Source organism: Hippocampus bargibanti, linkage group LG12, assembly GCF_051943395.1.
Source record: "Hippocampus bargibanti isolate YZ-2025 linkage group LG12, ASM5194339v1, whole genome shotgun sequence".
Taxonomy (NCBI): domain Eukaryota; kingdom Metazoa; phylum Chordata; class Actinopteri; order Syngnathiformes; family Syngnathidae; genus Hippocampus; species Hippocampus bargibanti.
Window position 1 is genome coordinate 13,503,175 of NC_142745.1, and position 23,639 is coordinate 13,526,813.

General features: G+C 52.3%; 1 protein-coding gene, 3 non-coding genes and 4 pseudogenes across 11 annotated transcripts in view; 2 read left to right on the forward strand and 6 right to left on the reverse strand.

The window, feature by feature from the left end:
- The first annotated feature begins 2,714 nt into the window (after positions 1-2,714).
- Positions 2,715-2,866, forward strand: LOC148890578 (U1 spliceosomal RNA; annotated as a pseudogene).
- A 690-nt stretch (positions 2,867-3,556) lies between these two features.
- On the reverse strand, positions 3,557-3,747 carry LOC148890579 (U2 spliceosomal RNA). The gene has a single exon (XR_016116810.1). It is a non-coding gene; the product is annotated as a U2 spliceosomal RNA (small nuclear RNA).
- Positions 3,748-4,384: 637 nt separating this feature from the next.
- On the reverse strand, positions 4,385-4,548 carry LOC148890580 (U1 spliceosomal RNA). Its single transcript, XR_016116764.1, has one exon. It is a non-coding gene; the product is annotated as a U1 spliceosomal RNA (small nuclear RNA).
- Positions 4,549-6,928: 2,380 nt separating this feature from the next.
- LOC148890581 (U2 spliceosomal RNA) lies at positions 6,929-7,119 on the reverse strand. The gene has a single exon (XR_016116807.1). It is a non-coding gene; the product is annotated as a U2 spliceosomal RNA (small nuclear RNA).
- A 671-nt stretch (positions 7,120-7,790) lies between these two features.
- On the reverse strand, positions 7,791-7,932 carry LOC148890582 (U1 spliceosomal RNA; annotated as a pseudogene).
- A 653-nt stretch (positions 7,933-8,585) lies between these two features.
- Positions 8,586-8,723, reverse strand: LOC148890583 (U2 spliceosomal RNA; annotated as a pseudogene).
- Positions 8,724-8,728: 5 nt separating this feature from the next.
- Positions 8,729-8,883, reverse strand: LOC148890584 (U2 spliceosomal RNA; annotated as a pseudogene).
- Positions 8,884-14,939: 6,056 nt separating this feature from the next.
- The window catches only part of eif4g3a (eukaryotic translation initiation factor 4 gamma, 3a), a 44,977-nt gene continuing 36,277 nt past the window's right edge, over positions 14,940-23,639 (forward strand). For all 8 annotated transcript variants that reach the window (XM_089009426.1, XM_089009428.1, XM_089009427.1 and 5 more), the window contains exons 1-2: positions 14,940-15,571; positions 22,339-22,411. In XM_089009426.1, the coding sequence (XP_088865552.1) occupies positions 15,405-15,571; positions 22,339-22,411 (240 nt within the window). In that variant the 5' untranslated portion in view covers positions 14,940-15,404. The remainder of the gene's footprint in view (positions 15,572-22,338; positions 22,412-23,639) is intronic.

Below are 23,639 nucleotides of genomic sequence, written 5' to 3' on the forward strand. Positions count from 1 at the left end.
AATAGCTTTTTTAGCCTTGTCATTCCGCCAGAATTTAGCGTTTCATTTAAAAACGTGTTATTCATAAAGTGCTTAAAGAGCAACTGATGTCATTTTTTTTTTGTTTTTCAACTGACACCAGAAAAACGTTTTATAGCATCTGAAATACCCAAAAACACGCAGTATATTTTTAGTCAAATGCAAAACACCAATAAAAATGACTTAAAGTGTCCAATATCTGCAAAAAATTGACCTGCGAATTGGGCATTTTCAGAAAGTCCCACCCCCATTTTGTGACGTCACGCCAAGACTTCTTGCATTGCTTGTGAATCAAAACAATGGCTTCAGATTCGGAGAATATGCTTTCTTGTTACACATCCAGTTATAAATATGATTCAAATAGTCCTGATGAGCAAAGCATACATGTTTGCAATTGATTAAAGAATTTATTTGGGCCATTTTGAGGCAACATTGGGGGACAATCTCTCACAAAAAAAAGAGGCACAAAATGGCGACATCCTGTGGCCACCTCCATTTCCACAGGCTGATAAATTCTTAAATGGCGCTTGGACCCCCTCTGGTGGCTTTTGGGTGCAACACGAGGTCCCCAGACCAAACAACTACAGCAAAATACATTGACGTGATGGAAGGACAATGCGTCCTTTTCACGGTCAGTGGATGGTCCTTTCGTGACGTCACGTACAGACTCGTCACCATCTCAAAAACAAGACTTCCTGAATATTCAGCATGAGTCTTAAAACGTAAAATATAGCTATATGCGGTGGAATCTCTAAAATACGCTCAGTAGAAGTCATTTGAAGTGATTTTACAAATTATGGACACAACTTGTCCGGGGACATCGGTTGTCCTTTAAGGCTGTCACACAAATGTCGCCATAAATATGCTAATATTTAAAATCACATTCACGTTTCCCGAATTCCCTTCACTGACCATGGTTGGGGTAAAGCTTTCAATATTTCAACTAAAATCAAACAGAAAAATAAAATCTGCTCCAGCTCGTGACCATAGATGCAACAACGTTGTCCAATAACAATCAGACCCACCATGCTTTTGTATTTGTTGCGCTCGTCATTCTGGCAGCAGTCTTAGCGTTTTAACAGTAACAAAAATGGTAACTTTTCGTAGCGATTGAAAGTACTCACGAGAAAAATGATGCATAGCAGTGTCAATCATTGTTCTGGGAACTCGCCAAACATTTTATTCTGCGCATGCGCTTAAAAAGGCTTCACAATTTCTGTGTATCACATGATCAACTCGTTTTGCCGGTGATATCAATCATGAAATTTCCTCAATCGAGTCTTTGCCTCACACACACACTCAACACTCCCACTCAAAGACATGTTCACAATTTCATGCAGCAAACAAAAAGAAAAACACGAAAACCATCGAAACAAGAAATACACTGTTGTAAAAATAAAAACATCCCACATATTTGCAACACTCTGCAAGCTTCAAAATATTGACATTTCTCACATTTCTTGTGCTCTGACTCGATCAGCAGCTCCCTTCATGACACCTCGTCCTTGTCCGCATCAGTCTTGATGTGGCCTGTCCCACCTTCTTTCCTCTCTTCTCGGCTGGGAAGTGCGAGGACATGTCCTGGCCATGTGCCGTCTTTTACCGCAGGTGTAGCACTCGATATCAGCCAGGTCCATTTTCCTTCCTCTCTCTCTCCCATGCGGTTTTGTAGTCCCGCTAGTTTTCATTACATTGTCTTCGTTGGCACTCTGGTCACCTTTTCCATACTTTGCGGTATTTTCAAAACTTCTTACCTTAGTTTTGAATTCGCCGAAAGTCATTCTGTCATTAGTGACGTGCACAACGAACGGTTTGTTAGAGTCAGGAAGCCCTTTTAGCACCATGCCTATCTGAAGCCCGTCGCTAATGTGCTCTTCTGCTCTTCTTAATGAGGTGAATACAGCCTATGCTTGGATAACGTAGTCTGTGACTGTCTCATAGCTGCCTTTTCGGAGTGAGGAAAGTTCGCAATACAAACTCACCACCCGTGGTTTGTCCTTTCCAACATAATGATCACAGAGAATCTCCAGTGCTCTTCTCCCGTCACGTTTTGCGTGTCTCATGACAGGCGATAGGCTCTTATTGTCCAGACATTGCACCAACTCTGCATCTGCCCCTCCATTCTTAGCCTTGTCTTCGGCGAGAGCTTCTCCGCTGTTTTCCTCAATGTTCGGGATGCCCAAAATAACGTCTCTGAGGCCTCGCAACTCCATGTGCGCCAGGAACCTCGTCTCCCAGAGCTCGTAATTTTCTCATCGAACAAAAGTCTAAACCATTTTTGGCCTGTGGGACTGGGCCCATAACCTGTTGGGCTTGTCATTCTGGCAGCAGTCCTAGCGTTTTAACAGTAACCAAAATGGTAACTTTTCGTAGCGATTGAAAGTACTCACGAGAGAAAAATGATGCACAGCCGTGTCAATCATTGGTCTGGGAACTCGAGAAACATTTTATTCTGCGCATGCTCTTAAAAAGGCTTCACAATTTCCGGATATCACATGATCAGCTCTTTTCAGAGGTGAAATCAATCATGAAATTTTCCCAATCGTGTCAGTGCCTCACACACATTTAAATACACACGCACACTCAACAGTCAGAGTGCGGTGTCATCCAGCGAGTTAGTCTGTGATGCTGATTATGTGACCGTGATCAAGGGTCGTGCGTGCTAAACACATCGGCCCTGCCAATGTTAGCAACTCATACTTACCATGCTCACGAAGGTGGTTCACCCAGGGCGAGGCTCAGCCATTGCACTGCAGCTGTGCTGACCCTTGTGAATTCCCCAAATGTGGGAATCTCAACTGCATAATTTCTGGTCGTGGGCGGACTGTGTGAACCACCTTCTTGCTCACCTTCAACAGTAGCCAAAATGGAACTGTATAGTGCCACTTCGCAGTTTTTTTGACGATGATACTAGTGCAGCGTGTTCTACCGGAAGCAAATTCCTTGTGTGTTCTACATACTTGGCAATAAAGATGCCAAACAGCAATTCCCTCTGACCTTCGACCTCCAACAACATTCCATCAAGCCCATGACCATCACAAATGTAAATAAAGTGACTTTATTATATAGTGCAGTGTATTTCTTTCATTACAATGCAACAACACATTTATTATACATATAATAAGGTATGTTGTGTGTAGTTTTAAGGCTTATTTAGTTGAAAAGTATATTTTATCAAAACCCGGGAATTCATTATTCCCATTTTAATGGTTTCCTATGGGATTTTTTTGGGTGATACACACTTTTTGGCTCACACACTCTGTCTGGGAACCAATTAAATTCATAAGCTGAGGTCTCACTGTACTGTACTTTTTTCCTCGGTGAAGACTTCCTATTTTGACAATAGGAAATAAACTCATTTGGCTCACAATGGGCACCGTTAAATGACTCTTACTTTAAACGACTCTTACCGTTCAATTTTTTTTTAATACGCAGCAAAATGTTAAAGAATGGGAACGATTATTTTATATGCCGCACCACGGATTTGGATAAGTAAGTCGCACCATTTTATAGATGTACTAATTTTCTTGGCCAAAAGAGGGGGTGCACCTTTCCTGGAGGTACTGCAATACCAGGTCGATGCGTGGAGTGGACGGAGCAAGCACCTATTCCATCTCCCTGTTCCAAAAATCAATTTAATATATGGTCCCCGGATAGGGGACGTATCAGATATTAAACTGATAAGAACAGATACTACACTTGATCTTAGCCAAAAGGCCGAGAAGCGATAACTGCAAAACGACACGCCAGGACACTTGATTCGTAACGATGCGAGCTACACTGGCGGTGACAAACGTCGGGCAACCACAACGAAAAACATTGACACACAAAACAACTGCACACACGAAACTTAACTGGAAATAAGGACAACCACGTCGTTTCCAGGTATGATTAGTGAAACCAACACAATGATTATTTATTACAACAGTCGCGTGGCCATGGCGGCCCAATAGAAAAGCACCCAGGAACACCGCGTATGTCTTGCATGTCCACGCTGTTTCTCAGTGTCACAAACAGACCGACTGGGGATTTTTCCAGAATAATACCAAACCATGACTGATCTGATCGTTATTGGACACCGGTGTTGCATCTATGGTCACGAGCTGTAGCATATTTTATTTTTCTGTTTGATTTCAGTTTAAATGTCATTGCAAATTTTTCCCCAACCATGGTCAATGAAGGGAATTCGGGAAACGTGAAAGTCATTTTATATATAAAGCATATTGGTGGAGTACGTCGAGGGCAATAACGGCTTTTTGAATAGAAGGCTTAATTTTGGAGGAAGTACCTAGCTGAAGCTATTTGTTACATAGCATGATTGACACGTGTCGCTCTGTATAATTCCAAATTTCTTTGACCACTTGATCAGGGGAGAGCGCGAACGCAGTCCCCCACTACCAGAAATTATGCAGTCGAGATTCCCACATTTGGGGAATTCGCAAGGGTCAGCACAGCCGGAGTGCAATGGCTGAGCCTCGCCCTGGGTGAACCACCTTCTTGATCATGGTATCTCCCCTGCCAGGTAAGTATGAGTTGCTAACGTCGCCAGGGCCGATGTGTTTAGCGAGCACACGATCCTCGATCACGGTCACATAATCTGGATCACAGAGAGAGATCATGCTCGATGACACTGCACTCCTACACTATTTCAAACTGTACATTTCAATCGTCACGGCAACTAAAACTACAAAAAAATGTTAAAAAGAACCAACAAAATATTCCCACAATGCTTTGCTATATTTATGCCAAAGTTTCTCAACGATATTTGCCCGTGCGTCCGTCGTCAGCACCCACTTCCTGTTTTTCTGCGTGGTCGCTTGTGCCATCTAGCGACGAGGAGCACACTACGCCCTGCAACTTTTCAACACACTTTACAATCATAGAAATAGATAGGTTTAGAAGTGCCCAAAGGAGGCAATAGCATTGCGCCCGCGGTCACCAGGTCGTGATGTCACTGATGACGTCACGAGTTGAAGCCTCTGACACAGTTCCGTACCATATGAATAATTTTTGCTCGTTTTTCGTTGATTTTCTTCCGGTATTCGACGAAATTCTAATACTTTGTGGCTAAATATGTTTTACAAGACAACTACTTCACTCTCACGTCGTCTTTCGGCGCGATGTGAAGTCGGACAAGTCCAAAAACCTCAACTTTTAAGATCAGATATGCTTTGGATTATATTTTTTTTATAATCCAAAACATGCAATTGCAATTAAATACACCACTATTGATGTATATTTATTCAGAGTCTAAAAATGTTATGAATAATAGAAATGACAGCTCTTTAAGATTGAAAATTCAAATACATAGTATAATTATCTTTTGAGTGTGATTGTAACCAATCTTCAAACGTGAAAAAAATAACATTCATAAAGAATGATCATACTTAATTGGTGATCGGAATTGGACTAAATCAGAAATTGTAGAGGATTAGGTAACACTGTGTATAGTGTATATATGTGTGAAATCTACAACGGATCAAAAAGTTCAAGAACTAATTATTAGTATGTTGTATGAGCAGAGTCGGCTAACCTGGGGCGCGTTTCACTAAACTTTGCTATTTAGCAATATTGCTAAGCGTTAACAATATTGCTAAATGATGTTTAGTGAGACACGTTTTTAGCGTTAACAATGAACTTAGCAATATATTAGCAATATCGCTAAGTTAGCAATGTTTAGTGAAACGCACACCCCTGCAGTTCAAATTTAGTGTCGAATTAGTTACATGCTTGAGGAGGCAGAGCCAATTCAATTTCATACTAATGAAGAAGAGCTAGAACGTACTTATACACGGTCGAAGATCGAAAACAGGACGAAAATTAGTCGCTAAAACATCGCAAAACGAATTATATTTTTTTTCTTTTTATAGAAATTTCATTTTCACTCACTTGAAGAACGAAATTCCTTTGTTTTTCAGCTTGTAGTTGAAGCATCCGTAAGCGAAACATTGCGGCCCCAAACTGTTGTTCCTTTTTACAGCATCCATACGTTAAATAGACCTAAATACGCTCAAAACTATCCTATTTCTATGCCAAACCAAGCCACGTTACTATGGACGCTACAACTCGTGCCGTCACTTCCGGGTTTGCAATCAACCTCGTCTCTACGCCACTTCTAAACCTATCTATTTCTATGTTGACAATTGGTCAATTTATTTTTCCTGGATTGGTGATTTGGTACTATAAACTGATTATACAACCTTGGAACAGCTTCTATTCGTATCCTCACAATGCTCTGTAACAATGACGTGCAGTGAGGGGAGGCAGGTGAGGCCATGGCACACCTGTCATCATAGAAATATCAAATGAGAAAATAAATTAAACTGTTATATTTATTAAGCGATTTGCACTTTAAAGTTCTTTTCCATTTAACTTCACCATTTTGGATTTTTTTTCAAAATCGCTGAATTTTCATATTTACCGTTCAAATACTAAGTAGAGACGAGCGGTGAGGCAGCAGCCGGCTGAGCCTCACCATGGATTGCGCAATGACTATGCTGGCCTGCTCTGGAGTAAGACTGCATTGCTGTCCCTTTGCATATCGCTGTAAAAGTGTTCAAACACTTAGTATATGAACTACATTTCTACAGTTTAGCTAGTGTATATAATGTAGAGTCACTTTACATTATAAACACTGTACTATAGTGTTTATTTTATTTTATTTTATTTTTATCAAAACTTTGTGCATAGGGGGAGCACACAGTTCTCCTGCCTCATGACAGGGGGCGCTGGCGATTACAGATTCTTCTTGGCTCACAATGGGCACCGTTAAACGACTCTTACCGTTCAATTCTTTGAATATGCAGCAAAATGTTAAAGAATGGGAACGATTATTTTATATGTCGCACCACGGATCTGGATAAGAAAGTTGCACCATTTTATAGATGTACTAATTTTCTTAACCAAAAGAGGGGGGTGCACCGTTCCTGGAGGTACTGCAATACCAGGTCGATGCGTGGAGTGGACGGAGCAAGCCCCTATTCCATCTCCCTGCTCCAAAAATCAATTTAATATATGGTCCCCGGATAGGGGACGTATCAGATATTAAACTGATAAGAACAGATACTACACTTGATCTTAGCCAAAAGGCCGAGAAGCGATAACTGCAAAATGACACGCCAGGACACTTGATTCGTGACGATGCGAGCTACAGTGGCGGTGACAAACGTCGGGCAACCACAACGAAAAACATTGACACACAAAACAACTGCACACACGAAACTTAACTGGAAATAAGGACAACCGCGTCGTTTCCAGGTATGACTAGTGAAAACAACACAATGATTATTTATTACAACAGTCACGTGGCCATGGCGGCCCAATAGAAAAGCACCCAGGAACACCGCGTATGTCTTGCATGTCCACGCTGTTTCTCAGTGTCACAAACAGACCGACTGGGGATTTTTCCAGAATAATACCAAACCATGACTGATCTGATCGTTATTGGACACCGGTGTTGCATCTATGGTCACGAGCTGTAGCATATTTTGTTTTTCTGTTTGATTTCAGTTTAAATGTCATTGCAAATTTTTCCCCAACCATGGTCAATGAAGGGAATTCGGGAAACGTGAAAGTCATTTTATATATAAAGCATATTGGTGGAGTACGTCGAGGGCAATATTTAATAGCCTTATTTATAACCGCTTTTTGAATAAAACGTTTTTGAATAGAAGGCTTAATTTTGGAGGAACTACCTAGCTGAAGCTATTTATTATATAGCATGATTGACACGTGTCGCTCTGTAGCATTCAAAGTTTCTTTGACCACTTGATCAGGGGAGAGCGCGAACGCAGTCCCCCACTACCAGAAATTATGCAGTCGAGATTCCCACATTTGGGGAATTCGCAAGGGTCAGCACAGTCGGAGTGCAATGGCTGAGCCTCGCCCTGGGTGAACCACCTTCAGAATCAGAATACCTTTATTCGCCCCGCTATGGGGCAATTTGCAGTCCACAGCAGCAATTGAAGAGGGATGGGGAGTGAAAGGATAGAAAACAAGATCATGGTATCTCCCCTGCCAGGTAAGTATGAGTTGCTAAAGTCGCCAGGTCTGCCGATGCCGATCTGTTTAGCGCGCACAATCAATCACGGTCACAGAATCTGCCTCACAGACTAATTCGCTGGATGACACTGCAGTGCTACTCTATTTCAAACTGTGCATTTTAATCGTTAAGGCAACTAAAACCACAATAAAATACGTTAAAAAGAACCAATGAAACATTCCCACAATGCACTGCTACATTTCTGTCAAAAATTATCAACATTTGCCCGTGGCCCCCTCAGCCCCATCAGCACTCACTTCCTGTTTCACTACGCGGTCGCTTGTGCCATCTAGCGGTGAGGAGCACACTACGCCCTTTAATTTTTCAACACATTTGACAATTGGTCGATTTATTTTTCTAGATTGGTGACTTGGTACCCTAAATTGATCATACAACGTTTGGACAGCTAAGGTCTTAATCTTACAGTAGTGGTCCATGTCCACTCCAAAGAAGAGCAGACAGACAACGGCTGAATATAGTTTGTCATCGATTTTATAGATGTACTGATTTTTTTTGACCAAAAGAGGGTGGGTGCACCGTTCCTGGAGGTACTGCAATACCAGGTCGATGCGTGGAGTGGACGGAGCAAGCCCCTATTCCATCTCCCTGTTCCAAAAATCAATTTAATAGATGTACTGATTTTTTTTGACCAAAAAAAAGCGATTCGTGCTGGAGTGGACGGAGTGGACGGAGCAAGCCCCTATTCCATCTCCCTGCTCCAAAAATCAATTTAATATATGGTCCCCGGATAGGGGACGTATCAGATATTAAACTGATAAGAACAGATACTACACTTGATCTTAGCCAAAAGGCCGAGAAGCGATAACTGTAAAACGACACGCCAGGACACTTGATTCGTAACGATGCGAGCTACAGTGACGGTCAAAAACACGACACAAAAACGCAACCACAAACAAATACATTTACACAAAAAACATCTATACGCACACAAATGAACTGGAAATAAGGACAATTGTGTCGTTTTCCAGCATAATTCGTGAAACAAACATTGGCTATTTTTTCATTACTACTGTCACGTGCCAACAGCGGTCCAATCGGCACAAAGAACGTAACGTACCTCTTTCAATGGCATATCCACGTTGTTTCTTACCCTCAAAAACCGACCGTGAATTTTCTAAAATATTACAAAAGCACGATGGGTCGTGTCGTTATATGACAGTTGTGTTTTGACACGAATAAACGAAAAGAACGTTCGTCTGTCACGTGATTAACGTCGTTGGCAGAAAAGCGTTTTGCATTCAACCTATCACGCTTACGAGTAAAAAAACACCTAATCTAACATCCAAGAAAACACCGGTCGATTACTGTGTATAAACTGGAGTCATTGGCACGACATGAGGCAAATTAGTTCGGACGTTTGATAGACATATGAAGAAAAGACAAGGAGAAAACTTTCGTTTTTCCAGCATGATTAGTGAAACCAACACCGGATAGTTTTTTTTTTTCATTACTACAGTCACGTGGCTGCCCTGAGAACAAAAGCAAAACCATTCCGATTTATTCTCAAGCGTCCATTTGAGATCTCATAACTCACATGAAACAGCATGGAACCGCGTGCGTGTTCGTTGAGGTTATTGAAGTTCATAACGGGGGGGGGGGGGGGGGGGGGGGGGGGGGGGGGGGGGGGGGGGGGGGGGGGGGGGGGGGGGGGGGGGGGGGGGGGGGGGGGGGGGGGGGGGGGGGGGGGGGGGGGGGGGGGGGGGGGGGGGGGGGGGGGGGGGGGGGGGGGGGGTGGGGGGGGGGGGGGGGGGGGGGGGGGGGGGGGGGGGGGGGGGGGGGTGGGGGGGGGGGGGGGGGGGGGGTGGGGGGGGGGGGGGGGGGGGGGGGGGGGGGGGGGGGGGGGGGGGGGGGGGGGGGGGGGGGGGGGGGGGGGGGGGGGGGGGGGGGGGGGTGGGGGGGGGGGGGGGGGGGGGGGGGGGGGGGGGGGGGGTGGGGGGGGGGGGGGGGGGGGGGGGGGGGGGGGGGGGGGGGGGGGGGGGGGGGGGGGGGGGGGGGGGGGGGGGGGGGGGGGGGGGGGGGGGGGGGGGGGGGGGGGGGGGGGGGGGGGGGGGGGGGGGGGGGGGGGGGGGGGGGGGGGGGGGGGGGGGGGGGGGGGGGGGGGGGGGGGGGGGGGGGGGGGGGGGGGGGGGGGGGGGGGGGGGGGGGGGGGGGGGGGTGGGGGGGGGGGGGGGGGGGGGGGGGGGGGGGGGGGGGGGGGGGGGGGGGGGGGGGGGGGGGGGGGGGGGGGGGGGGGGGGGGGTGGGGGGGGGGGGGGGGGGGGGGGGGGGGGGGGGGGGGGGGGGGGGGGGGGGGGGGGGGGGGGGGGGGGGGGGGGGGGGGGGGGGGGGGGGGGGGGGGGGGGGGGGGGGGGGGGGGGGGGGGGGGGGGGGGGGGGGGGGGGGGGGGGGGGGGGGGGGGGGGGGGGGGGGGGGGGGGGGGGGGGGGGGGGGGGGGGGGGGGGGGGGGGGGGGGGGGGGGGGGGGGGGGGGGGGGGGGGGGGGGGGGGGGGGGGGGGGGGGGGGGGGGGGGGGGGGGGGGGGGGGGGGGGGGGGGGGGGGGGGGGGGGGGGGGGGGGGGGGGGGGGGGGGGGGGGGGGGGGGGGGGGGGGGGGGGGGGGGGGGGGGGGGGGGGGGGGGGGGGGGGGGGGGGGGGGGGGGGGGGGGGGGGGGGGGGGGGGGGGGGGGGGGGGGGGGGGGGGGGGGGGGGGGGGGGGGGGGGGGGGGGGGGGGGGGGGGGGGGGGGGGGGGGGGGGGGGGGGGGGGGGGGGGGGGGGGGGGGGGGGGGGGGGGGGGGGGGGGGGGGGGGGGGGGGGGGGGGGGGGGGGGGGGGGGGGGGGGGGGGGGGGGGGGGGGGGGGGGGGGGGGGGGGGGGGGGGGGGGGGGGGGGGGGGGGGGGGGGGGGGGGGGGGGGGGGGGGGGGGGGGGGGGGGGGGGGGGGGGGGGGGGGGGGGGGGGGGGGGGGGGGGGGGGGGGGGGGGGGGGGGGGGGGGGGGGGGGGGGGGGGGGGGGGGGGGGGGGGGGGGGGGGGGGGGGGGGGGGGGGGGGGGGGGGGGGGGGGGGGGGGGGGGGGGGGGGGGGGGGGGGGGGGGGGGGGGGGGGGGGGGGGGGGGGGGGGGGGGGGGGGGGGGGGGGGGGGGGGGGGGGGGGGGGGGGGGGGGGGGGGGGGGGGGGGGGGGGGGGGGGGGGGGGGGGGGGGGGGGGGGGGGGGGGGGGGGGGGGGGGGGGGGGGGGGGGGGGGGGGGGGGGGGGGGGGGGGGGGGGGGGGGGGGGGGGGGGGGGGGGGGGGGGGGGGGGGGGGGGGGGGGGGGGGGGGGGGGGGGGGGGGGGGGGGGGGGGGGGGGGGGGGGGGGGGGGGGGGGGGGGGGGGGGGGGGGGGGGGGGGGGGGGGGGGGGGGGGGGGGGGGGGGGGGGGTGGGGGGGGGGGGGGGGGGGGGGGGGGGGGGGGGGGGGGGGGGGGGGGGGGGGGGGGGGGGGGGGGGGGGGGGGGGGGGGGGGGGGGGGGGGGGGGGGGGGGGGGGGGGGGGGGGGGGGGGGGGGGGGGGGGGGGGGGGGGGGGGGGGGGGGGGGGGGGGGGGGGGGGGGGGGGGGGGGGGGGGGGGGGGGGGGGGGGGGGGGGGGGGGGGGGGGGGGGGGGGGGGGGGGGGGGGGGGGGGGGGGGGGGGGGGGGGGGGGGGGGGGGGGGGGGGGGGGGGGGGGGGGGGGGGGGGGGGGGGGGGGGGGGGGGGGGGGGGGGGGGGGGGGGGGGGGGGGGGGGGGGGGGGGGGGGGGGGGGGGGGGGGGGGGGGGGGGGGGGGGGGGGGGGGGGGGGGGGGGGGGGGGGGGGGGGGGGGGGGGGGGGGGGGGGGGGGGGGGGGGGGGGGGGGGGGGGGGGGGGGGGGGGGGGGGGGGGGGGGGGGGGGGGGGGGGGGGGGGGGGGTGGGGGGGGGGGGGGGGGGGGGGGGGGGGGGGGGGGGGGGGGGGGGGGGGGGGGGGGGGGGGGGGGGGGGGGGGGGGGGGGGGGGGGGGGGGGGGGGGGGGGGGGGGGGGGGGGGGGGGGGGGGGGGGGGGGGGGGGGGGGGGGGGGGGGGGGGGGGGGGGGGGGGGGGGGGGGGGGGGGGGGGGGGGGGGGGGGGGGGGGGGGGGGGGGGGGGGGGGGGGGGGGGGGGGGGGGGGGGGGGGGGGGGGGGGGGGGGGGGGGGGGGGGGGGGGGGGGGGGGGGGGGGGGGGGGGGGGGGGGGGGGGGGGGGGGGGGGGGGGGGGGGGGGGGGGGGGGGGGGGGGGGGGGGGGGGGGGGGGGGGGGGGGGGGGGGGGGGGGGGGGGGGGGGGGGGGGGGGGGGGGGGGGGGGGGGGGGGGGGGGGGGGGGGGGGGGGGGGGGGGGGGGGGGGGGGGGGGGGGGGGGGGGGGGGGGGGGGGGGGGGGGGGGGGGGGGGGGGGGGGGGGGGGGGGGGGGGGGGGGGGGGGGGGGGGGGGGGGGGGGGGGGGGGGGGGGGGGGGGGGGGGGGGGGGGGGGGGGGGGGGGGGGGGGGGGGGGGGGGGGGGGGGGGGGGGGGGGGGGGGGGGGGGGGGGGGGGGGGGGGGGGGGGGGGGGGGGGGGTGGGGGGGGGGGGGGGGGGGGGGGGGGGGGGGGGGGGGGGGGGGGGGGGGGGGGGGGGGGGGGGGGGGGGGGGGGGGGGGGGGGGGGGGGGGGGGGGGGGGGGTGGGGGGGGGGGGGGGGGGGGGGGGGGGGGGGGGGGGGGGGGGGGGGGGGGGGGGGGGGGGGGGGGGGGGGGGGGGGGGGGGGGGGGGGGGGGGGGGGGGGGGGGGGGGGGGGGGGGGGGGGGGGGGGGGGGGGGGGGGGGGGGGGTGGGGGGGGGGGGGGGGGGGGGGGTGGGGGGGGGGGGGGGGGGGGGGGGGGGGGGGGGGGGGGGGGGGGGGGGGGGGGGGGGGGGGGGGGGGGGGGGGGGGGGGGGGGGGGGGGGGGGGGGGGGGGGGGGGGGGGGGGGGGGGGGGGGGGGGGGGGGGGGGGGGGGGGGGGGGGGGGGGGGGGGGGGGGGGGGGGGGGGGGGGGGGGGGGGGGGGGGGGGGGGGGGGGGGGGGGGGTGGGGGGGGGGGGGGTGGGGGGGGGGGGGGGGGGGGGGGGGGGGGGGGGGGGGGGGGGGGGGGGGGGGGGGGGGGGGGGGGGGGGGGGGGGGGGGGGGGGGGGGGGGGGGGGGGGGGGGGGGGGGGGGGGGGGGGGGGGGGGGGGGGGGGGGGGGGGGGGGGGGGGGGGGGGGGGGGGGGGGGGGGGGGGGGGGGGGGGGGGGGGGGGGGGGGGGGGGGGGGGGGGGGGGGGGGGGGGGGGGGGGGGGGGGGGGGGGGGGGGGGGGGGGGGGGGGGGGGGGGGGGGGGGGGGGGGGGGGGGGGGGGGGGGGGGGGGGGGGGGGGGGGGGGGGGGGGGGGGGGGGGGGGGGGGGGGGGGGGGGGGGGGGGGGGGGGGGGGGGGGGGGGGGGGGGGGGGGGGGGGGGGGGGGGGGGGGGGGGGGGGGGGGGGGGGGGGGGGGGGGGGGGGGGGGGGGGGGGGGGGGGGGGGGGGGGGGGGGGGGGGGGGGGGGGGGGGGGGGGGGGGGGGGGGGGGGGGGGGGGGGGGGGGGGGGGGGGGGGGGGGGGGGGGGGGTGGGGGGGGGGGGGGGGGGGGGGGGGGGGGGGGGGGGGGGGGGGGGGGGGGGGGGGGGGGGGGGGGGGGTGGGGGGGGGGGGGGGGGGGGGGGGGGGGGGGGGGGGGGGGGGGGGGGGGGGGGGGGGGGGGGGGGGGGGGGGGGGGGGGGGGGGGGGGGGGGGGGGGGGGGGGGGGGGGGGGGGGGGGGGGGGGGGGGGGGGGGGGGGGGGGGGGGGGGGGGGGGGGGGGGGGGGGGGGGGGGGGGGGGGGGGGGGGGGGGGGGGGGGGGGGGGGGGGGGGGGGGGGGGGGGGGGGGGGGGGGGGGAGGGGGGGGGGGGGGGGGGGGGGGGGGGGGTGGGGGGGGGGGGGGTGGGGGGGGGGGGGGGGGGGTGGGGGGGGGGGGGGGTGGGGGGGGGGGGGGGGGGGGGGGGGGGGGGGGGGGGGGGGGGGGTGTGGGGGGCCTGAAGCTAACCAATCCTGAGCTCAACCGTCGGGGGAATATGGAATAAATTATCCCAACTGTTTACTTGAAAGTTATTGTCGGAACTCTTCTCAAAACTAATTTGTATTTTTGGGCCTTCACGCGGCGTGACTCAGACTTGATCTTAGTTTTCTGCTGTCTTCATTATTAATTATTGTTTTGATACGTCTGTTTTGATGTTGTATATATTATATATGCTGAACGTTCATCACTTTTTATACATCGATGACCAGGGGAATATTTCATATTAATAAACGCGAATACAATAGTCAAAAAGCTACCTTTCTACACGTTAACTTTTTTGGACCATTCTTACTTTACGAAAGGTTTTGCTGCCATCGATCCATTTCCTAATGATCTCATCCTCACATGTTCGCAAGCGTCCTGCAGGATATCCGAGCTGTTGTATTATTTTTAGTTTTTTGAAAATGTGTAAGGAAAAAAGTTACAACTGAGCATGTAGATGCATTTGGCGACTACAGACAATAGAGGGTGCTAAAAGCACACAGGTCGTGAAAAGTACAGTTGAACCTTTTAATCGCAGTAAAAACTGTAAATAGAAATTGAAACTGTTCCACGCATGTGTATATTTGGTCAAACACATACAACGTATAATCTGTTATTGCATATTTGAGGCATGTTCGTCATATTTATTGATCTGAAAATGGTCCATAAACAAATTTTGATTTGATTAAATTGCTCCCACAAACGTGTCTGATGTGTGTTGCAGAGTGACCGCGGAAGCTCGTCGTCTCTCGGTTGATTAGCCGAGCGATTCCGTAATTGGCCGAGAATTGCCGAATCATCTGTCCTACTCGGACGGCTGGAGAAGCGGCAGGCAGCTGCGCCATGTTGACCGACTCTCGCTTATACGTGCGGGTAAAAAATGGCAGAAAACACACTTGAGGAGCAGCACAACTAACGCTTTCCACGCGGGAGGTTGAAGACCGCGTATCTTTTTTTCCTCCCCCCTCTCGTGGAAGCGAAGCGAAACCGGCGGGGGGCCGGGGATCCGCAGAGGCCCCGGACGGGTTAGGGAAAGCTCCCCACCGTCCCCATGAAGAGCACCACTGATCCCGGCAGCGACTTTCCATGAAAAAAGGAACGATTCGTGTTGCTATTTGGGCTTCGTTATCCCGCTTCTCTCGGGGGCTTGGGGCCTGCTTTGACTCCATGTGTGCGAGCTAAAACGACAGTCGTTTCTCTATTTGGAGCGGTGTTTTGTTTTTAATGTGTTAGCCCTTTCTCGTTTTTTATTTATTTTTTTTACGATGAGTTTACCACCGAAAGTAGTCCCCAAACCCGCAGCCGCCGTCGCCGTGAGTGGACCTGGAAGCGGACCCTCTCCGTCGAGCCAACTGCGGGCTACCCTGACCTCCGTGTCGCTACCGCCAGGAGCCCCAACAGTCCCCCAGCCTGGAGCCGTGCCACCAACTCAGTATCCTTTTGACCCGCACGGTAACATTTATATGTGATTCAATAACACCCCTTGGTATGCATCAGAAGTTCGACTTTTCTTCATGATAGTGGAGGCTAGATTGTGATGGCTGTTGTCTGAGGGGAAAGGGGGACAATTAGCTAAAATGCTAAGTGTGCTAACGCTTGCCGGTTTTGGAACGCCATGAACCTGTTTTGGTTTGTTTTGGGGGGGATTTTACCACCTCAAAACGCCACACCCAAAGTCAAAGTTAAACTATTTATTAACGATAGATATCGTGACACTGTTTATGTGTCAGGGCGGGCTAGCATTTTTTGTTAGAGCCAGGCTTTCATGGCTCTTGACACCGGTTACCTGCACCGGCCGGCTTTGTTCGCTCATCTTCGTTGGCTAACCTCATCGTTCGAGAAGTATGCTAATGTTAGCCCCCCCCCCAAATAAGGCCCGGTTTTTTGGAGGGGGGTGATTGTAAAACACTCTTTCGTTATTGAGCCAGATTAGAGGGGTTGTACCCTGACAGGCCTGGCACTTCTCTGCTCGACCCCAATCAGCGATGTGAGTTCGAGGGCCACATCCTGGCTCTTTTACATTTTTCGTCCTCAAATACCCCCGAATCAATTGATCAACTCATCAGCAAATGCTTCAGAAACCTCATGTCGATTCTGATGATATGCATCAGGCGTGATGGAAAGGGGAGATATCTAAAGTAATAAAAAAAAATGCATAATTGGCCCGATGACTAGGTTTGGACAACCCTACCTAAAAATCAAGTGTTGGTGCTTTGGATCCAGCATGGGGTTTCCTGGTTCAAGTCTAGCAGGTGGTAGTAGTGTTTTGTTCATTCAATCATATTTTCTGTGAATTATTTACATCGTACAATACATGTCTTAAAATCAAACATTTGCTCATGAGTTTCTTCACTGCAAACTCAAACAAGCTAGGTTAGAAAAAGAAAAATAGCCTGAAATCTCCAAAATTGTCTGACTTGTTGGCAATAGATATACAAGAATCAAAGTAGCTTCCATCTGCCTCCGATATAACCATTGCTGTTAAATCGATGAGAAGGTTTCTTCAGCCGTCATCTGTACTTTTTGATGGTGTCGGACGTTTTGCCTCCTATCCAAGAGGCTTCGTCAGCGAACTGTTCGCTGACGACTGAGAGCGCCTGAGAGCTTACACAGACATATTGCTGTTAAATTGCTGTCTGGTGCATTGCCAGTCTGTGATAACATTTTCTGTAATTTTCACATTTTGAATGGTTTTTTTTTGTCTATGTCCATGGGATTGGTTCACCACCAGTCCAGATTGTCCACCATTTCTCTAGCCTAAAGTTTGGTGGGTTAGGATCCACCTCACTCATGACCCTATTGCAGAAAATAATGCTAAAACGCGGTTGATGGTTACAATACTTTTCACAACAACATGGTAGAACCACTTTAGCCACCTTAGCAAAACGGACGACCTATTTAGTCACAATTTTCTCCCACCAAATTTTTGTGAGTTTTGTTCATACTTTTCATGTGTTTTTTCATAGAACAAGAAAGGAGACAATGAAAGGCAATCAAGCACTCGCTGGTGTTGTTTTTTTCCCAAAGACTTGCCAACATATATTTAGCAAAAACAGCAATTTATCAAGACATGCTTCACTCAAGATATATTCTTCCAAGCCGCAAATATTTCGATATTTTTGCACAAGTGCAATAGCATTAGAAATTCATGCAGTGATGTTGGATATATGTGACACATAGAAATCATCTCGCTGGTGTCGGGCTATAAACGCCTTTGGCACTATGAACTACAGTATTGAAAATAGCAATATTAATGGATTAACAAATCTTGTGTTTGGAGTCTCCCGAAAACTCCATATTTCAAAGTACAGAGATTATGCGTAATGCAACATATCTGAGCTTTTAAATGACCCGAAGATAAGTTTGGAAGGAATAATTGCTTTGATTGAGTGAAATTAGATATGCACATCTTAGAATAATAAAATCAAACTTATTTCAGGTCATTTTAAGTTGAAGAACCACTATATTAAGCACAGCCAAATTATCAGAAGATGTTACCAAACCTTTAAAGGACAACCAACGTCACTTTTTTGTTTCCTAAATGACATCAGAAAAACGTTTTATAGCATCTAAATTACCCAAAACACGCAGTATGATATTTTTAGTCAAATGCAAAACACCAATAAAAATGACTTAGTGTCTAAAAAGTACTTCAGTTTGAGACCGGAAGTGGCGAGTTTCAGAAGGTCCCACCCCCATGTTCGTGGTGTCACGGCAAGGCGTCTTGCCTTGCTCGAGAATCAAAACAATGGCTTCAGATTCGGACAATATGCTTTCTTGTTACTCATCCACTTATGAATATGGTTCAAGTAGTTCTGAAGAAGAAAGCATACATGTTTGCAATCGGTTAAAGATGTTTTTTCCGTGTCATTTTGAGGCATCGGGTGGGAAATGTCGCACTCAAAAAAGGCAGAACATGGCGACAAAGCCGTGTAAGGAATTAATCAGCCCGTTTCCATGGGCTGATTAATTCCTTACATGGAGCTTTGTCGCCCTCTTCTGCCTCTTTTTGGTCCCACACGACGTTTTCAGACCAAAGTACAGCAAAATGCATTGACGTGATGGAAGGACTACAACAATGTGTCCTTTTTTCGGTCAGGGGTGTTCCTTCAGTGACGTAGAGTGAGGACTCGTCACCAACTCAAAAACAAGACTTCCGGAATATTCAGCGCGAGTCTTAAAACGTAAAATATAGCTATATGCGGTGGAATCTTTGTAAATACGCTCAGTAGAAGTCATTTGAAGCCATTTTACAAATTATGGACACAACTTGTCCGGAGACGTCGGTTGTCCTTTAAATAGTTGTCTTACGAAAGGACTTCGCTGTGTATTCAGCATTCACACCCACAGCATGGTGCAATGCCAAACAAATGTCATTACTACATGCCACCGCTGGCCCATTTTCCCTCACCGGTGTTTTTGTGAGGTGTTCACTCCAAGGACAGGCTAGCCTACTTTAGAGTGTGGTGACTCACTGAACTTATGTCATCTCCAGTTACACTTCTAACAAGGTGTCAAGTGTGAGATGGTGGCCAGCGCCATCTCTGCCCAGTCAGCCTGTAAACCAAAGAAGGTTGTTGGTTGATCTTCACCGCTGGTCCACAATGCCCAGTTCAGAATTAATGACAGCGTGTCAGTTTTTTTTTTTCGATGATATACATATTCATTTTCAGTAATTTATCTGTGACTAGATGAAACAAGCAAGACACCCACATTGCTTGTAAATAATGCCATATGTAATAAACATGAAATGTTCCCATTATGATTTTTTCACACTTCCTCTCACCATTACTGTTGAAACCCTAATTTTCAATTCAATCCATGATATGGACTTCATGCCCTATCGTGAATCCTTCAGTGTCTATTTGAGTTAAATATTGAGCAAACATTTTTATAGAAATACATGTTTGCGTAAGTACATTTTCAAAAAATTGGGTTGAAAAGGGAATTTTAAAAATACACTAACATACAATTACATATTTGGATTGGATCAGCCTCTATTATTTTCTCAATTGAGAAATGTACATTTCACAGCAGCAAAGTGATGAAAGTAAGAATAAATGAAGAAGGAGAAAAACAAAATACTAGACATGCTGGAAAGGCAGCCACTCTTGTGGCGCCATCTTGAAGTCAAAACAACAACCAAAAAAATAAATAACAAATAATATGACAATACAAAAAACACACAGTCATTCAATCTTAAGCACTTTCTGCATCCACTTTGTTGTATGAAGCAGTTCTAGATGAAAGAGGAGATGATCAAAAGTCATTTTCACCAGTGGATCAGGGACTTCAAAGTGAAATATGCACATCTGCTACAAGCTAAACGTTGAAAGCAAACACAAAGCTGTAGCATCCATTGACAAAAACAGAATGTCTCACCTCTCCTGTCCCGCGTAAATCCGCTTCAATTCCAAGCCGCGACAGTTCCACATACGCATTGGTGCTCTGGCTGACGCTCCTTTCTCTGACAAATTCTGATTCAGTTGGATACTAAAATCATTCAGTCTGTGTACTCACCACCCCTAATGTAGATAAAGTTAATGTTATTACTGGGTAGTTTGGTTCTACTGATAAAATGGCAGTGGAAAGACCTTTCTTTCTCTGCACAAGCCTGATCCAAACGAAAAGGGGACCTTTTACCTAATCTCTGGCACCATGTAGACTTCATTGTGCGTCTGGCGGATGACTCTGCAAGGCATCATCAATTCCCACTTGCTAGGTTGTGAACTCTTGCAGGACGACAAGATGGTGTTATGCCTGTAGGTATGTGTTCATGTGTCGTACGCTGCTGATCCTGGTTGCCAGAGGAACGCTGAGCACTTTCGTCTGATGCTGTTTTAAGCACTGACAACCACGTTGCTGCTGCTTAGCATTCATTGCGAGAGTCCAAGGTGGTGCTTCCCACCATCTGCCAACAAAGGACCATATTACCCAGCCTTGCTTTAGACCCGCTCTTGCTCCCACAGCCCCCCTCCTTATTTCATTTCTATTCACCTCAATCCACTGCAGGCCCATCTGAGAGACTGACAACTTTTTTATATATATATATATATATATATATATATATATATATATATATATATATATATATATATATATATATATATATATATATATATATATATATATATATACATATACATATACACACACACACACACACACACACACACACACACACGTATGTGTATTCCATTTCCTTTACAGGCTGATTTGATGGCGGCGCGTGAACACACAGCGGCTCCCCTCTCTCCCTCCCGGCAAATTGGCGTTTTCGTGTTTATTATGTTTGTTAAAGTCATTATAAGTGCCTTGCACACTGGGTCCGAGAGGACAGTAATTTCATCTGTGCTGTATGTCATGCATATTAGCATATTTGACAATAAAGCTGACTTTGACTTTGATTTGAAGCAGATGATGTAGTACAGTCATCCATTCTGAAAGATTTGTAATACTTTTTGTTTTTGTTTGCTGTTGTGCCGGAAATGCTCCAAATGAGAACAAGATGTTTTCTGTGCTTTCAAACTCTACGAGCATACTTGCACAATCGCGTTGGCACTGTATTTGGAGGTTTTGGACCATGTTGGAGATACTGTTGGATAGATAGGTCTCATGGATAAACATTCGTTATTGTTCTGACTGTCACTATTGTTTACAAAAAATGGTGCTGTATTTTCCAGTGTATAAGGCGCACCGGAGTATGAGGAGCACCCCAATGAATGGTGTATTTTCAAACTTTTTCCATATATAAGGCGACTGTAAGGCGCACCTTCCAAATATAAAAGTTTTTCAAGTACAAGCCACACCTCATTATAAAGTTCCTCCATAAATTAGACAGATGGAATTATTCATTAGCAATATATAATTTATTAATCATAAAATAAAAACAATATAGGCTTAAAATATTACTTTCTTTTATATTTCATTCCACAGACCATATTAGAAGCACACAATCACGATCGGTTCCCGGATTTTAGTTTGTGAGGCCAAAATCAACTGTGCTACAACTATTGTTTGCACTGCAGTGAAAGAGTGTTCTCAGCTGCAGCGTGCAGTGAAAGCTTTGTTGGTGCCACTTTAATGTGTGTATGTGTTTGGAGAAAGAATCAGCGAGAGGGGAGTGGACCTGCAGGGGGGGAGGGAATGTGTTTGCACCAGCTGGGATGCGTCCTCTCACTTCCTGTGACTCCACTTCAACTCTGAGGGTTCCGGGGAGCCTCTGTCATTGAGAGGTGATCATACGGGATTTCGCAATTATATGAAGAGACATTTTATTTTTAAAGATGTGTTCATACGGCGAGATTGTGGTGTTATTTGTATTTTGATCAAAGTGCGAACTGGTTATTTGCAGCCATGGTCGATTGATTCTTTGTTGTTTTTCTCAGTTATATTGTGAGATATTTTATTTGTAAAGATGTGTTCATAAAGCTAGATTGTTTTGTTATTTGTATTTTGATAAAAGTGAGGACTGGTCATTTGCAGCCTTGATCGATAGATTCTTTGTTGTTTTTGGGATGCTCGCATTCAACTCTAAAACCATTCTTGTACAGGCACATTCTCTTTGCCATCTGTCTCATTGTTGTTTTAGTCAATGTCAAGGTTTTTCATCTATTTCAAAGTTGAGGTTACATGATATGATATGGTGCTTAACTGGACTCAGTGCTGAATTTTTAAATACGGGTCTTAATAAGCTCAACTTTTAACGGTTCTGCTGGATAAATTAGTAAGTGTATTTAAGGTTTTCTTTATAATACAACAGCAAGATTTTAATGACATTAGAAATAGATTCGTTTAAATTAGCCTTTATAAGTTTCACAGTGGAGAAATTTACATTTCACAGCAGCAAAATGAGGGAAGGAAAAGAAGTAGAAAAATAACACACACTAGCTGCTGTCAAAGCAGCCATCTTGAAGTCAAAATAACAAATAGGTGAAGCGGTCTGCAAAATGGACGGATGGATAGAAAACAGTTTGTGTACCGAAAGTCCTCGTGTAACTTGATCTGCGAACATTTTAAACTTCCTCACTTGCATTTTTTGAAATAAATAATACGAAAAGTTCAACAATTCCTTTCCTGTTCCTTTCATAACGTTGCTGCTGTGAAATGTAAATTTATCCGCTGAGAGAAGAATAAAGGTACATCCAATCCAAAACAATGTGTCATGATGGTGGTTTTCCTTATAATGCACCTCTGCAGAATTCCTCGGGTTCCACACTCACTGGATGACAGAATCTTCTCCACGCAGCCTGGAGTTGCTGCCGTCTACAGCGTGAGTACCACACGCACACACAAATGTGCTTTTAGCTAATAACGTACTGATCAGTTTGCAGAGAATATTTTATCATTACTATTAATGCTCATCAAGTACAGCCTGTAACGTGAAGTGTTCAGCGGGAGAAGAGCGAACAGTCCCCTTATGTTACATTTCCTATCAGCTTCCCCTCCCCCACACCATCACTCCATATGTCTGCCGCACCAATGAGTCGCCCAAGCATAGCAGGCTCCTCCCCCTTGGCAACATCAGCGAGATGAGCTGCTATATCGTGGGTCATGAGGGAAGTGTGCCACACAAAAGAGCTGGAGAGACGTGCACAAAACCATGGCCACTGCAACCGCATCACAGTGCTCCCAGATGAGCTGGATGTCATAGTTGTCGAAAAGAAAAAGGCCCTTTTGAGAGGAAAGAGTTGTCTTACTGAAACGCGCCGGCTTCTTGTTGCCCTGCTGCAGTGTCTGCTTCCATTCTGCGGTGCGTGAATAGTGAGAATGGTGCCAGCTGCTGCAAGTCACACCTTTCCTGGCTCACCATTATTTCCAAATGACCCAGTGTGCACCTTCACACGACAGGCTGCTGTAATCAGATGATTGGGATGGATTTACACTGCGCATTTGAGTGCCTATTTCTGATAATGATAATTTTAGATTAATACTTTGCACATAAATGACCCAACAAGCATCAACGGTGGACAGTGACAACACAGAAGGAAGAGAATAAATGTATTTTTTTTGTTATTTTATGTTAAATGTACACAGAGGAGGATCAGGGTCAGCGAGGAAAAAAATACGAGTTTGGTCAGATTCTCACCTTAATCTCAGAATTCTGACTTTATTCTCAGAATTCTTGATTTAACTCATTCACTGCAATTCACGAATGTATTCAGGAATTGCAAATATGACATAGAGCGCCATTCCCGAATTAGTTTCTTGCTTGAGTGAAAATAAAGCGCTGGCCAGACCTATGGCAATGTTTTTCCTTTCCACATCGGGGCAGCATTTCCCTTTTTTGTCCATGTTGCTGTGCCGATCACCATTTTGTGTTTTGGAGCCTTTTACTGAGCGAGTTGCTTGTTCTGTAGCCACAAAAGGACATATGTCTTCTTGTGCCGGTCGCAAGCCCGGATAAATACAGAGGGTTGTGTCAGGAAGGGCATCCGACGTAAAAGCTTGGCCAAAACAAACAATGCGGATCAAACCTCTAAAGATGAAGGCAACTGATG